The sequence below is a fragment of the Pseudonaja textilis genome, chromosome 5, assembly GCF_049901715.1.
Source record: "Pseudonaja textilis isolate UNSWEBS1 chromosome 5, rPseTex1.2, whole genome shotgun sequence".
In the NCBI taxonomy this organism is placed as follows: domain Eukaryota; kingdom Metazoa; phylum Chordata; class Lepidosauria; order Squamata; family Elapidae; genus Pseudonaja; species Pseudonaja textilis.
The window spans coordinates 27,336,929-27,353,133 of NC_141994.1; the positions used below are offsets into that span (position 1 = coordinate 27,336,929).

The 16,205-nt window shown below is 41.6% G+C and overlaps 1 protein-coding gene across 1 annotated transcript in view; it reads left to right on the forward strand.

Annotated features, from left to right (window-relative positions):
• DHTKD1 (dehydrogenase E1 and transketolase domain containing 1) overlaps positions 1 to 15,709 on the forward strand; it is a 30,089-nt gene extending 14,380 nt beyond the window's left edge. Inside the window, exons 7-17 of the mRNA XM_026700782.2 lie at positions 512 to 710; positions 1,274 to 1,586; positions 3,148 to 3,232; positions 4,297 to 4,436; positions 5,960 to 6,110; positions 7,069 to 7,175; positions 8,378 to 8,542; positions 10,563 to 10,645; positions 11,294 to 11,463; positions 11,878 to 11,963; positions 13,117 to 15,709. Of these exons, the coding sequence (XP_026556567.1) occupies positions 512 to 710; positions 1,274 to 1,586; positions 3,148 to 3,232; positions 4,297 to 4,436; positions 5,960 to 6,110; positions 7,069 to 7,175; positions 8,378 to 8,542; positions 10,563 to 10,645; positions 11,294 to 11,463; positions 11,878 to 11,963; positions 13,117 to 13,218 (1,601 nt within the window). The 3' untranslated portion in view covers positions 13,219 to 15,709. The remainder of the gene's footprint in view (positions 1 to 511; positions 711 to 1,273; positions 1,587 to 3,147; positions 3,233 to 4,296; positions 4,437 to 5,959; positions 6,111 to 7,068; positions 7,176 to 8,377; positions 8,543 to 10,562; positions 10,646 to 11,293; positions 11,464 to 11,877; positions 11,964 to 13,116) is intronic.
• The last annotated feature ends 496 nt before the right edge of the window (positions 15,710 to 16,205 follow it).

The following is a 16,205-nucleotide window of genomic DNA, read 5'->3' on the forward strand; positions in this document are numbered from 1 at the left end:
TCTCTGGTTGGCTTTGTGGTTGATTTCAATTCTGAGGGGTTTTGTAGGCTGGTTGTAGGTCAATGTATCTGTTGGTGGAATTGCTTGTGGAGTGCCCGGCTTCGATGAATTCACGAGCATGGTGATGGGTAGTGTGGTTGACAATTTTTGTGTTGCTCCTGTCAAACTGGTGCTGTTTGGTGTTGGTGTGGGTAGAAATTAAGGATTAGGGATTGTAACATTGTCACCTGAGGTGACTCTCATCTGACCCTCACAAGACCCTCCCCTGAGGTGACTTTCACCTGAGGTGACCTCCCCAACACAGCCAATGTTGGTTTTCACTCGACGTGATCTTTGTCCCATGTAGAATCACTATGGTTTCAGGTGATCTTGTAGTTTTGTTCCTGAATTGGAAGGAGGAAACTCCCCCAAAACGGGAGTTCTAGCTGACCAGACATTCCCAGAGAATTGGGTTTCGTGGAGTCCTCTTTGGTACATCTTCACCTCCTTCTCTCTCTCTCCTCCATGTTAGGTAAGATAGTTGGCTGTGCTGTTGTCCACGTGAATGGAGATGACCCGGAAGAAGTTCTCAGAGCTGCCCGACTGGCCGTGGAGTACCAGCGACTTTTCCGGAAGGATGTGATTGTGGATCTTCTCTGCTATCGGCAGTGGGGTCACAATGAACTCGATGAGCCCTTTTTCACCAATCCCACCATGTATAAAATAATCAGGTATCATTTAATTCCAACTGGAAGAGCTGTTGACCATGGAAGTACCACCCAAAAGGGTGGGAGAGTCATCCTTACCAGGTGTCTTTGAGAAGAAGACATCTGTTGGGCATGCTTGAATTTGAATACTTTTGCACACTTGCAGTATTCCTGTGATTATGGGGTCATAAAAAGAGATTTTTTTTATTGTTTCTGTGTGTGGACTTCAATTCTCAGAATTCACTCGCCGGCCTTCCCAGAAGTCCACACATCATAAAACCAACTAAGATTGAGAATTGCTGTTCGGGAATTCTGGGAATTAAAATCCAAGAGCGTAAAACTGGCTAAGATTGAGATACAGTGGGTGGGAATTCTGGGAATTGAAATCCATGCATCTTAAAATGGCTGAGATTGAGAAACGATGGGTGGGAATTCTGGGAATTGAAATCCATACATCTTAAAACGGCTGAGATTGAGATACGGTGGGTGGGAATTCTGAGAATTGAAATCCATACATCTTAAAATGGCTGACATTTGGGAGGTAAAAGCTCATTTCTCGCCTTATTGTGTCTCGTTTTGCCGGATAGATCCCGGAAAAGCATCCCGGATACTTACGCGGAGGGCCTGGTAGCTGAGGGACTTACAACCGAGCAGGAAATATCGGAGATCAAAACTTCCTATTACTCCAAGCTCAACGAACATCTCGCCACCATGGCTATGTATGCGCCTCTGTACCCCAACCTTCAGGCCCACTGGACCGGCCTAGTGGAGCCCATGCCGAGAGTCACAACATGGGACACCGGTATTCCAGTCCCACTCCTCCAATTTGTCGGGGTCAAGTCGGTGGAAGTGCCTGAAGAATTACAACTACACAACCACATCCTGAAGACTCATGCTCAGGTTTGACATCCTCAAATACAATTCCGTAGTCGTGCGGAAGATTGTCCAGGCAGTCCTTACAACTGCAATGGAGCCCAAAAGTTCTGTTGCTAAGTGAGACATGGGTCAAGAGAGTTTTTACCGCATTTTACAACCTTTCTCGTAAGCGAATCACTGCTGTCATTAAGTTAGTCACCCAGTTGTTAAGTGAATCAGGCTTCCCCCACTGCATCCATCATAAATATGAGTCAGTTGCCAAGTGTTTGTTGTCATTAATTTACCTCAAGTATTGGATTGTGAGGTAAAAATGCATTTTGTAAGACTTGCTCTTCCGTATCTGAGGAGATTCTCCATCATTCAGGATATGGTTGTCCCAAAGGTACTTTTTTCCCAAAAGGCAACTGGACTTTCTCATTTTTCTTTCTCTTTAGAAAACGTTTCGCTTCTCATCCAAGAAGCTTCTCCAGTTCTTCAGCTGACTTTGAGGGCAGCTGGGCTTTCTGGGTTTTTTCCTTGAAAAGGTTTTGCTTCTCATCCGCAGGAAGCTTCTTCAGTTCTCAAGGAAGGTTTTTCAAGCAAAAATGAAGTCCAGTTATTGGCCTTTTGAAAAAGCATCTTTGGGATTGCCGTTCCATGATATTTGAAATTTTTAAAAAAATACGTGTTTGGTTTTAGGAACTAGTAATGTGTGCCCTAAAGGACATTTTGGTATCTTGACTTTGGAGTCTGAAATTTTATGGCTTTTAAGACATTATGTGAGGTATTGTGTTTATGTTAAAAATATTGTTAAATAATGTTAGTTTTCTGAACTAGCAGCAGGAATGGGAGGAACAAACTGTCCCCTTGAATACATCCTATTTCAATTGACCTCATCTTAAAAGCAGACTAAATTTTAAAAATAGGTGGGTTTTTCAAGGCCAATCTCAAAAATATAGCTTTTTATTAGAATTGACCTGCTTTGAAAGTGGTTAGGATGACATTCAAGCAAGGGAGCCCGATTCAAGTCATTGGGGCTTAGTTCATTGTGCAAATGGCAGAGATGATGTACAGGTTATATGGTGTGTGTGTAATACACAATGAAGTTATGGTCTGTGTGCTGCCACTGGTTTCCCCGCCTTGCAGTCGTATGCTATTATTTAGTTTTTCTGCAAAACTTAAGCAGGAAACTCCTAGACCTTTCGGTAATTGAAGTAACAAAATAATGATTTGCATTTATTTCTGTTCTGTTTCTGTTGTTTTCCTGTTCTGGTTCTGTTCCTGTCTTGTTATTGTTTTGTTTTGTTCTGCTCTGTTCCTGTTCTGCTTTGTTCTGTTCCGTTCCTGTTCTGTTCCCATTCCTGTTCCTGCTTTGTTCTGTTCCTGTTTGGTTCCCATTCCTGTTCTGTTCTGCTCCTGTTTTTTTCTGTCTCTTTTGTCCTGATCGGTTCTGTTTCGGTTCTGGTTCTGTCCTATTCTGTTCTGCTCCTGCTCCTGTTTTGTTCCTGTTCTGTTCCTTTTCCTGTTTTGTCCCTCCTGTTTGTTCCTGTTCTGTTCCTATTCCTGTTTTGTTCCTGTCCTGTTGTGTTCTGCGTTGGGCGTGCAGCCACGAGTGTTGAAGATGGAGGAAGGAGTGAAATTAGACTGGGCCACTGCTGAAGCATTAGCTTTTGGTTCTCTGCTGTGTCAAGGTAGGTCTTTAAAACATATAAAAGTTGCATCCACTATTAAGCCAGGAAAGTAAACATAAATGGGGAAAACATATACAAAAAAGGGAACTTAGCTTGGCACAGTTCGCTGATTGTATCATTAAATTAATTAGAAGGGGAGATCTTTATGCCATTTGTGGAGAATTTAGACATCTTTCTAGCCCTTTGGAAAGTACTAATCTCATTCTGGTTTCCTGCCAAATTCAGACAGTGGGACGAGCCCCAGTTTTAGGCCCTCTGCAGAACCAGGGACCCAAATTTAAAAATAAAGCTAAATGGATTCGGTTCTGATCTGGTTTTGCCAAGATCCTGTCCACTTTTGGATAGCTGGGCCCACCGTTTAACCCAGCTAGATATACTTAATATGAATGATTTGAAAGCATGTTCCTTTTGACGAGTGGTTGGAAGCAGTGGGTGTGTTTAGCCTAGAGAGAAGACCATGAGGGCAATGTCCAGCTATCCAAAGAGTTATAATGTGGGATGCTTTTTTTGGATATAGTTTTTTATTTTAAATATATATATATATATAGAGAGAGAGAGAAAGCAAATCCCACCTCTGACTGGTCCTGCCAACCCCATCTCTCCTCTTCCTCCCATTGAGTCCCAGCTGATTGGCTGGGTCTTCTTTTGTTGCCCTGCATAGGAGAATAGAGCTGGAAAGCAGGTTAGTGGGGTGGGGTGGGGAGGGAAGGGGGATTTTGCAGTATCATTCCCTGCCACGCCCACCAAGCCATGCCCATCAAGCCACGCCCAACAAGCCACGCTCACAGAACTGGTAATAAATTTTTTTGAATCCCACCACTGTGTTGACTTGCCATTAAACCAACACCTCCCCTATAAATAGGCCAAAAGAGATATTTAGAGTTTTTTTAAAAAACTAGACGAAACACTTATTCTAGCAAGAAGAAGAAGACAAAACAGACCTCAAGATAGGTATAGAAGTCAAGCTTTCTTTTAGGGGCGTCCTTAGGAAGAAGCAAGTTCTTCCTCCTTCTGAACCTTTCAAATCATCATCAATTCTCACCTTAGATTTGCTTTCTACCAAGGTTTTAACATTCGTTTGAGTGGGCAAGACGTGGGCCGAGGGACGTTCAGCCAGAGACATGCCATGTTGGTTTGCCAAGAGACGGGGGAGACCTACATCCCTTTGAACCACATGTCTGCCGATCAGAAGGGCTTCCTTGAGGTGAGAAAGGGAGGTTGGAACGAGAGGACTTCACCTCATGCTGCCTCACCTGGATTTCACACCGTGACAAAACTCCCTGGGTCACATAAGATTTATTTCCAGGTCGTCACACATTAGCTTGCCCTCTGAGAGCATGTGGGAATATTGTGTTGTAATTTGCTTTTCATGCCAGCTCATTCCACAAAGTTTCAGATGATGCACAGAGAGAGAGAGAGAGAGAGAGAGAGAGAGAGAGAGAGAGAGAGAGAAAGAGAAGAGAGAGAGGGAGAGAAAGAGAGGAGAAAGAGAAGAGAAAGAAGAGGAGGAAGGGAGAGAGAACAGAAAGAAAAAGGGAGAGAGAAATAGAAGAACACAAAGAGATAAAAAGAGGAAGAGAAAGAAACAGAAAAGGAGACAGAGAAAGGAGGAGAGAGAGAAAAGGAAGGGGGAGAAAGGAAGAAAGAGATTCATACTCAAACCCCATCCTTGTTCTATAGATAAGAGTTACATTCTTGAATTTCCACATGAAAATCAGAGTTATTGAAGCATTGTTTCTAGGGAGAACATGTGAATTACAACAATGGGGAGACTTGCTAACACAACAAACGTGCGATGGAGGATATGGTTTTACATGATGGAGCTCGGGATAATGCAATGTGCTCATGCTCTCAGCTTTTTTTCCCTCCTTATTGTGCATGGCTGAGTAGATAGCCCCATGAGGACTGCCTTTGACAAAAAATGGGTTTTACTTTCTTAGAAGTGTACAGGCAAATCCATAGAAAGATAATGCACAGATACAAATGTACATATGTACACATGCAGAGAGGCACCCAGACACCCAGATACTTAGATTTTAAATCTATGAACGTGTCAAGTTGGAGATACAAATAACAATTTCTATGTCATAAAAAAATTGAGAATGAAATTTTATGCATGGAGGTTTTAGGTCTCATACAATATGAATCTTCCAGATAAATGTTTATCTGATTAGATCTTCTTCTTTCTGCTATAAGCTTCCTTCCTTCCTCCCTTCCTTCCTTGTCCTTCCTTCTATCCACCCTTCCATCCATCCCTCCATCCATGTTTGTCCTTTTCTCCTTCCTTTTCTCATTTCTTCTCTCTTCCTCCTCACCCCTTCATCCATCCATTCATGTCATTCCGTCCATCCCTCCATCAACCGGTGTCCGTTCTTTCTTCCTTCCTTCCTTCCTTCCTTCCTTCCTTCCATCCATCCCTCCATCAGTGTCATCCGCCCATCCATGTCCTTCCTTCCTTCTTTCCTTCCTTCCTTTTCTCTTCCTCCTCACTCCTTCCTTCCATCCATCCCTCCACCCATCCGTGGCCTTACTTCCATCCATCCCTCCATCAGTGTCATCCGTCCATCCATCCCTCTGTGTCCAGCCTCCCTCCCTCCCATCCATCACCTTCTACAATTATTTTGCATGTGTGTGTGTGTGTTTGTGTGTGTGTGTGTGTTCAGAGGGGCCTATTTCCGGCAAATATGCCAGCCGTTTCCCATTCTGCTGTCTCCCGTTCTCCACTAGGTGAGCAACAGCCCCCTGTCCGAAGAAGCGGTGCTCGGCTTTGAGTATGGGATGAGTATTGACAGCCCCAACCTGCTGCCCATTTGGGAGGCTCAGTTTGGGGATTTCTTCAACGGAGCTCAGATAATATTCGATACATTTATCTCTGGAGGTGAGACTCAGGTGCCTGTTGGGATAGAAAATATATTTACAATTCTGGTTGAAGGAAAATATCTGTAGCTCAGGGTAGAAATGAAGAGTCCTCGGTGTTTCCTGAGCTTGGAGGCTTTCTTGGAGATGTTTCATAACCCAACTAGGTAACATCATCAGTGCCAAAAGGGAGTGTGGGGTAAGGAGGAGGAGGAGGAGGAGGAGGAGGAGGAGAAAGACTGTAGGGTCCTTGGTGCTCTCTGTGCTTGATGGCTCTCTTGGAGATCTTTCATGACCTAACTAGGGAACATCATCAGGGCCAAAAGAGAGTCTGGGGTTTTGCTTCAATACGTGGAAATAACAGCTAAGCAAATAGTTGTAAACGAAGGACTCCCTGCGTGCTATTTGGCAGATGCTAATAGTGTACCATTCTTGACATTGAATAACTTCTCATCTCTTTGATGATTAAAAGTAGGGGAATAGAAATTTATTAAAATACATAGGTAAACTTTGGTTAAGTGGAAATAAGGAAAAAAATATGATTAGGGATTGTATTGGAATATAAAGTGTTTACAATGAGAGTATTTACCATGTAGATCTTAAATATATTAGTTTCATTTTATTTTTACTCTGTTTTGATTGTTTATTATATATCGGTCTAGAATGATCATGATGTATAAAGTAAAATAAAATAGGTGGTAAGCTGAAAATGGAAATAATAGGGGATAAAGAATTGAAAATATGTGAGGATGAAATGACATTGATATTGAACTAATGAATTGAAATATGAAATGGAAATTTATCTAAAGATGAGGGAATGACTTGAGGTGATATTAAACAAGACAGATGGAAATGTAATTATGACTATGTATAAATGTTGTAATCTGGAATCACGTTGCTCACATGAAGCGATATGTAAAAAATAAAAATAAAAAACCTTTATTTTAAAAAAAACAAAAAGAATAACTTCTCGTCTCCAGGGGAAGCCAAGTGGCTCCTGCAGAGCGGCCTGGTGGTTCTCCTTCCACATGGCTATGATGGGGCTGGGCCGGAACATTCTTCCTGTCGGGTTGAACGATTCTTGCAGGTAGCCAGAGTTTACGATCCTCTTCTTCAGATTCATGTTCCTGCAAAACAAACAACCCCCCAAAAACACCTCCTTAAATGTCTCCCATCCATGTGTTCATTCTTTGTACAGGTAGTCCTTGAGATACGACCAAAATTGAGCCTAAAATATGTGTTGTTAAGTTGGACGTGTGTTAAGTGAGTTTTGCCCCGATGTTACGACTTTTCTTGCCATGGTCATTAAGCAAGTCCGGCTTCCCCATTCTGACTTTGCTCGTTGGAAGGTCGCAAAAGGGGATCACGTGAACCCCGGGACACGGCAACCGTCGTAAATACAAGTCAGTTGCCAAAAGCCTGAATTGTGATCACAGGGCTGTTGCAATGGTCATAACTGTGAAAAAGGGGCCTAACTCACTTTTTTCAGTGTCATTGTAACTTTGAACAGTCACTAAATGAATTGCTGTAAATCGAGGACTTCCTGTATTCTGAATCCCTTGAAGGACACGTTTTGAAGCCAGGGTCTCCAACCTTGTGGACTTCGACTCCCAGAATTCCTCAGCTGGTGTGGGAGGAGCCAGAATTCTGGGAAAATTCAGAGGAGAATTCCGAGAGTCGAAGTCCACAAGTCTTAAAGTGGCCAAGGCTATAAACCCTTTCTAAAAAATTTTTTAAAAATTATTTATACATTTTTTTCTCTAAAGTATATACATGTTTAATAAGCAGTGTATATTGTCTGGATCCATTAATTTATACAATATAATAATAATGTTATTGGTAACAACAATCATCATCATCAGAGTCAGCGAATGATATTTGTGATAAATTTTTAAATGTTCAGTTGAGTTGAGTTTCATGTTTAATGAATAAAAGTTTATAATAATAAAGATAAGGATGAGGATGTTTGTTACATTTTTAAATGTTCATTTGTCTGAGTATCATGTTTAATGAATAAAAGAGATAATAATATAATAATAATAAAGATGAGGATGAGGATGTGATACATTTTTAAATGTTCAGTTGACTGATACATATTTAATGAATAAAAGTTTATAACAACAACAATAACAGCAACAACAATAATAATAGTCAGAATAGGGACAACTGTAATAATAATACTGAAGTTACTTATATCCAATCCAAATTTTATATTCTTTACTTATACTGAGTGGAAACCCTTATTTTTAAAAGAGTTGCTCCAATGTAGTGGTTTTCTTCTCCCCACAGATGTGTGATAGCTTTGAGGAAGGGATCGACGGTGACCACGTCAATATGTCCGTGGTCCATCCAACTACCCCGGCACAGTATTTCCACTTACTTCGGAGGCAGATGGTCCGAAACTTCCGGAAACCCCTCATTGTGGTGTCGCCCAAAACTCTCCTTCGCTTACCTGTGCGTAGAAAGACTTCCTGGGGTGGTTGTCACCAGAGGTGTGCTGCTGATGGTTTGCACCGGTTGGGGCGAACTGATAGTTAAGATTCAGCACAGTTCGGAGAACCGGCAAATCCCATAACCGGCTGGTCCCGCCCCTGCTCATTTTTCAGCCTGTTTTTTGGACTGTTTGGGGGGCAAAAAATGGGCAAAACAGCCAGCCTGAAAATGGCCCCAAAACATACTGAAAATAGCTCAAGAAATGGCCTGAAAATGGCCTGAAAAACAGTCTGAAAATGGCTCGAGAAACAGCCTGAAAACAACTAGAAAATGGCCCCAAAACAGCCTGAAAACACCCTCCAAAACAGCCTGAAAATGGCCCAGAGAACCAGCTGTTAAAAAACTTGCAGCCCACCACTGGTTGTCACTCTTCATCTTTTCATTTCTTTATGGCGGGGGTCTTTTAAGACTTGTGGACTTCAATTCCCAGAATTCAAATTCTGGGAGTTGAAGTCCACAAGTCTTAAAAAGTTTCCAGGTTTGGAGACCTCTGCTGGATGGGCAGTCCTTGACTTATGACCGGGTTGCTTTATCAATCATTTAAAGTCACAGAGATGCCCCAGAAAGTATTGACATCCCAAATTTTCACATAAGTCAGGTGCTTGGCAGCCAGCTCTGCGTTTACGTCTGCTTGCATCGTCCCAAGGTCATACGACTACAATTCACAACATCTTTGGCCAGAAATGGGATTTTACGGCCAATTTCAAGCAACAACGACAACAAAAAATCCATTGAGGACAATGGGCTCGCTTAAAGACCGTGACGTTCACTTTACAACAAAACTGAGCTCTTGTAGAGAGTAGCCTTGACACACACACACACACACAGAGAGAGAGAGAGAGAGAGAGAAGATCCATTAGCTGTTGTGGCGAAGCTGGTGGCAGACTCAAACAGTGAGGAGGTTGGGGAGGAACAGGGGCAAGTCCTGGAGTCTGGGGGAGGCTTGGATGTGGGCTCTGCATCGGAGGCAGTGATGGGGCCAGGGCCGACCAACAGTTATCAGCTGCCTTCAGAGTCGGAGATCAGTGGGGAAGAAGAACAGCTGGAGCCTGTTCCCAGTGTGCAGATGCACAGAGCTGCCAGGAGAAGGGAACAGCTAAGGAACAAGGGTCGACTCGGGAGTAAAGGCACAGGTGGATGGTGAATGGCCCCTCCCAGAGGGAATAAAGAGGAGTGAAAGGGGAATGGGGTTTCAAGGAGACAATTAGTTCAATTCATTAGGGTGAAGATCTGTTCCTGAGTTCTTGCTAAGTCATTGCTGCTACAGCGTGGCATTTGGAAGCTATCGGCCTGGCAACTCTCCCAGCCTGATAAAGGTCTGTAGTTGTGAACTCTCTTGAAAGACTGTTTGCCAGGACTTTGCTGAAGAGGAATTCCCTTTAACCTGAATAAAAGGGGTTTTATTGGGACGAGGAGTCGGCTTCGTGATATTGGGAAGGTCTGGGTCAGAACATTAGCAAAGGAACAGAGAAGGCTCTTTTGGGACCAGAAATGATGAGTAGAACATCAGAAGAAAGTCTTTCAAAACCATGGCCTGTCCCTGTTTTCCCCATCCTGTCTCAAATATAGGGAGTCCTCGACTTATGACCGAAATGGAGCCCAAAATTGTTAAGTGAATCATTCATTAAGTGAGTTTTGCCCCATTTTTCTTGCCACAGTTGTTAAGGGAATCACTGCAGTTGTTAAGTTAGTGACATGGTTGTTAAGTGAATCTTTGACTTTGCTCATCAGAAGGTCGCAAAAGGGGATCACGCGACCCCCCCGGGACACTGCGACTGTCGTATGTACAAGTTAGTGGCCAAGTATCTGAATTTTGATGACGTAACTGTGGGGGTGCTGTAATGGTCATAAGTGTGAAAAACAGTCCTGCCACATTTTTCAATGCTGTTGTAACTTTGAACGGTCACTAAATGAACTGTTGTAAGCTGAGCACTACCTGTATATAATATTTATATATTTTCCCATATTATTCATTGCCTAGACTGCTGTATCAAGCTTACTAGAAATGGCCCCAGGAACCACATTCAAACCTGTCATTGGTGATTCAACAGTAGATCCTAAAAGGTAACTTGGTTATTTATGTATGTAGTGTTGTTGGTTGGCTGGATTCGTTGGTTGGTTGATTGGTTGGTTGGGTTGGTTGGTTGGTTGGGTTGGGTTGGGTTGGTTGGTTGGTTGGTTGCAGAGTTGGTGAATTCAGCAGGTTCTTACCAGTTCTGGAGAACCGGTAGCGGAAATTTTGAGTAGTACAGAGAACAGCAAATGCCACCTCTGACTGGAGATTTTACAGTATCCTTCCCCTGCCACACCCACCAAGCCACGCCCATAAAAATGGTAGTAAAAAAAAAAGAATCCTACCACTGGTTGGTTGGGTTTGTTGGTTGGGTTGGGTTGGGTTGGGTTGGGTTGGGTTGGGTTGGGTGGGTGGGTGGGTTGGTTGATTGGTTGGGTGGGTTGGTTGATTGATTGGTTGTTTGGTCGGTTGATCAGTCCATCCATCCATCTGTCTATTCGTTCATTTTACTTAGAACATTTATATAACGACCCACCCAACTTATTCCTGACATCTCTGGGCAACTTACAAGTTTAAAACTCCCAATAAACCAGAAAACAATTTAACAACTGTGTTCGCTTAATGACTGAATTAACAAGCAGGTTTCACTTTATGGGCTCTCTTGTGTTGGAAATAATTCCGTTCTTCCTTCTCCTTAGTGTCAGCAAGGTGATTCTCTGTTCTGGCAAGCATTATTACACTTTAGCCAAACACCGAGAGCTGCTTGAAGAAAAGAAGCACACCACTGCCGTTGTGAGATTAGAAGAATTGTGTCCTTTCCCTCTTGAAGCTCTGCGACAAGAGATGAACAAGTTCACTAATGCCAAAGGTTAGCAGACTCTATGTCAGTTACAGTGGCACTGAAAAAAGTGACTTATGACCGTTTTTCACACTTACGACTTCTGCAGCCATCCCCGTGGTCGTGTGATGTACATTTGGATGCTTGACAACCAGCTCATATTTACGACGGTCACCATGTCCTGGGATGACACGGTCCCCTTTTACGACCTTTTGGCAAGCAAAGTCCTGGGATGACACGGTCCCCTTTTACGACCTTTTGGCAAGCAAAGTCAATGGGAAAACCCAATTCACTTAACAACCGCGTTACCAACTGAACGACAGCGGTGATTCACCTAACATGAAATGTGGCGAGAAAAGTCGTAAAACGGGGCAAAACTCAGTCAACAAATTTCTGACTTGGCAATATACATTTTGGGCTAAAGGGGGAACTTTTGTTTTGCAGCTTTCGTCTGGAGTCAGGAAGAACCTCAGAACATGGGGCCCTGGACATTTGTCTCCCCAAGGTTTGAAAAGCAACTGGCTTGTAAGGTAAAAATGCAAGATTTCTTTTTTAAAAATATGTATATTTATTTATTTTGTTCTACACAAACAAACCCAACGCTGCCCCAAAACACAAAGCAATCAAAACATTACAAAAGAAATAATAGAGTAGAGCAGAACAGAAATAGAACAGAACTGTATAGGTTTAGATTTGGAATAGATTCAGAATTAGAATAGATTTAGATTTAGAACAGATTTAGAATTAGAATAGAACAGAACAGAATGCAGAATAGAATCAAGTAGAGTAGAGTAGAGTAGAGTAGAATCGATGGAATGGAATGGAGTAGAACAGAGGAAAGAAAAATAGAGAATTATAGAAGAGAAGAGAAGAGAAAACCTTTATCGTCATTGCATTCTATGAATACAATGAAATTTGAAAGCTGCCCCAGCATAGTGCCCTAAACACCACATCACAATTACATTACAGAGTTTAAAAATTAAAATAATTATAATAATAATAGGACTAGATCATAATGGAATAGAATAGAGGAAAGAAAAAAGAAAAGAATAGAATAGAGGAAAGGAAAGGAAAGGAAAGGAAAGGAAAGGAAAATAGGATAGGATAGGATAGGATAGGATAGGATAGGATAGGATAGGACAATAGAACAGAACCGTGGAAAGGAGAATGGAATGGAATGGAATAGAAAAGAGAATAGAATAGAATAGAGAATAGAATGAAGAATAGAGTAGAATAGCACAGAACAGAACATGGAATGGAATAGAATAGAGGAAAGGAAAATAGAATACAATAGAAATTGTATTCTTTATTGGCCAAGTGCGATTGTACACAGAAGGAATTTGTCTCTGGTGCATGTGGTCTCAGTGTACATACAAGCAACCAAGTGATAAATCATGATCATAAATAATCCTCATAAAACACATTCATCCTAACCTAAATCATAAGATACAACAATTAGTGATAGTCATAGGAATACTAAACAAGCAATCAACACAAACCACACTAGGATAGTAAAGAAAGCAACATAAATCGTAAGATACAAGCAAAAAAGGGCATCCAAAAAGAAAGAAAGAAAGATCTGAGGAGCTGCAGAATTGCAGCCCGAATCTCCAGCGTCTTTTTAACCCCAGTTGACCAAAAGGGATCAGGGTCTAATGTTGCCTCTTTTGCACTTCCTCCCAGCTCAGCCTTGTCAGCCGACCCGCCTTGCCAGCCCCTGCCGTGGGCATTGGAGTGCTGCACCAGAAACAACAGCAAAATCTCCTCACCGAAACGTTCGGTTGAAGGCTTAACCCACCGTGGGACTTTTGCTGTTAACAACGAGGCCTGGAAAGCAAAAAAAAAAAAAAAAAAATCCAAAACTTAAAAAAACTTTTTTTTTTTTTTACTCTTGAGGTTCTATGCTACTGAAATGAATTTGGCCAAACCGGAGTTATAAAGCGGGAGTTTTTATCTCTTCCTTTTCCTTGCAGATGTCCAATTCTGCCAGTGCAAATTCCTGGGATTTAAACAGGGGTGCAATTCAACCAATATAACAACCAGTTCAGTGAGCCCGCACATGCAGAACATTTGCTACTGATAACAGATAATCAGAGTTGGAAGGAACCTTGCAGGTCATCTAGTCCAACCCCCTGCCCAAGCAGGAGATCCTACACCAATTCTGGCAGATGGGAGTCCAATCTCTTCTTGAAAGCTTCCAGGGATGAAGCTCTCACAACTTCCGAAGGCAACTTTTGTTCCATGGATTGACTGTTCTCACTGTCAGAAAGTTTCTCCTGATTTCCAGGTTAAATCTCTCCTTGTTCAGTTTCCATCCATTATTCCTTGTCTGGCCTTTGGGTGCCTCAGAGAATAGCTTGACCTCCTCCTCTCTGGGGCAGCCTCTCAAATATTGGAAGACTGCTATCATGTCTCCCCTGGTCCTTCTCTTCCCTAGACTAGCCAGGCCCAGTTCCTGTAACCATTCTTCGTATGTTTTAGCCTCCAGTCCCCTCATCATACTGGTTGCTCTTTTCTGTACTCTTTCCAGAGTCTCAACATCTTTTTTGATAGTCTGGTGACCAAAACTGGATGCAGTCCTCTGGGTGTGGCCTTACTAAGGCTTTATAGAGTGGTATTAGTACCTCCCTTGATCTGGATTGTATCCCTCTGTTAATGCAATTTAGGATTGCATTGGCTTTTTTATTTTTACTGACCTTCTCCAGCAATCTCTGTGTGTTAAACAGCTGACATCCAAATCAGCTGAGCTTGCAAACCAGGATATAAAGCACAGACTAGAGTCCCAGCCATTTGGGAGGGCCAACAGCTGACCATTGGAGCAAACTGATTCTGATCATCAGAGCGAACCGGTAGAATCTCACCCTTGGATTTAAACCTGTTTACATTTCTCCGCCTTTGCACCGATGGGTGAGCGTGGAGAATAGACCAACCGTTTTTAAAATCAGTACAATGGTTTTTATCGAAGTTCTTAAATCATATTACAATGCAGCAGGGGATAATCCTATTTAGCTGGCTTGCCTGTGGCATTACAAACCAAACTGTAGGATTTAGTGTTTTCCATTAAAACAAAAAATATCCCGGGGTGAATTTCTCAGAAAGAATTTCTTAAAAGTAGTTTTTCTGAGATGTGTAAAATAATTTTTGACAGTTGATCTGCCTTTGGCAACAAAGGTGGTCTGTAAACCACAGAAAATCAGGGAATTTTTAAATGCAGGAATTATTGTACATACAGCTCTGATTGCAAAAACAAGCCCTGTTTTATGGGTGCACTTTAACCATCTAAAAGCTGCATAGGCCTACTTTATGCAAATAAAAACATTAATCTGGGTTATGTCCTTTTGGATTCCAGACAGTGGAATATTGTTGCTCAACAATTCTTGTCAGAAAAAATATTTTTTATGTACAAAGTATGGTTATGGGTGCCATGTGCCAGCCTTAAATTTATTTTATGATGTACTTAAATATGAAGCTATACATTTTCCATCCATAGTCCAAATATTTTCACCATCTTTGCTGGTTGCTTAGAGTTGAAATTGATTATGAAAGGGTTTTTTTGCCATCTAATCAATGCCATCTTATCAACCACATACACAGATTTTTTGGGGTGGTGGTGGTGAGATTTGAAATAGAGAAAATATAAATTGAAAACTGCAACTGTGTAATGAATTATAGTAGGTTCTGTTCTCACATCTATAAAATGGGATTAAATTGATATTCTGTATGATGAAATAATGCGGGTGTAAAATATCATTTTTTTTCTCCCTCTTTTATTTGGTTTGCTGTGAATGCCTTAATTGTATTTTCTGTACCTGCAACCAAAATGTTTTAGGAACTGTGACAATTGATTTCTTTTCAAATCTTTTCATGTTTCCAAACTAACATTTATTGCACTACCCCAAATGCATTTTCTGTTTCTTTATTGCCTTGAAAGATCTGATCCCAGTAAATCCTTGTATCTTTAGCGATTTGGGGCTGAAAGGAATTTCTCAAGGATGATTTTTAAGTTTGGATAAGAGGGAAGGCCACCAGGTCAAAGAAATCACTCTGCAGAGCAAACTGCTATTTGAATTCCGAGTTCTTGAATTGAAAATTGCCACTAAATCCAACTCCTGCTTAATAAAAAATTCAAGGATCGTTGATGGATGCGCTCTTGTTTTCTGTTTGAAGAAAAATTGGTTTTTACTGTTGTTGCTGTAACTCTTTTTCAGAGGGAAGCAAAGACATGGTCTTGAATATCAACATACACTACTGTAATAAAACTGAAATATCAAAGTTACATGGAGTCTTGAATCTTTCTCTTATTTTAATAATAAAAAGCCGGTTTTTATGTCTAACTGATAAGCAGAAAAGTTGTCCTACAAACTATGATGTCTCTCTTTATTTTTATCCCATGAGCATAAAAATACAGATATTACAACCTGTACTTTACTTACTACCACAACTGAGCCCCAAACGTGGTGTGTGTGTGTGTGTGTGTGGATGGGTGTGGATGAATGAATGAAACATAGCTGACAACTCTATGCTGAGAAAATAAAATTATTATAAAAACGATGTGGTAGGATGAAGAATTCAGAGACGGGCAGGAAGACCCAACCAAGATTCTCTGCAAATATCCATTTATTTTTAAGAAATGCATCCGATGCTGCACAATCTGCCTCTGATGCAGCCAGGCCCCTCCCTTTTCTTTCAGTCCTTCCCTTTCCTTCCTTCTTCCCTTCCCCTTTCTTTCCTTCCTTTTCCTTCCTTCCTTCTTTCCCTTTCCTTCCCTTTTC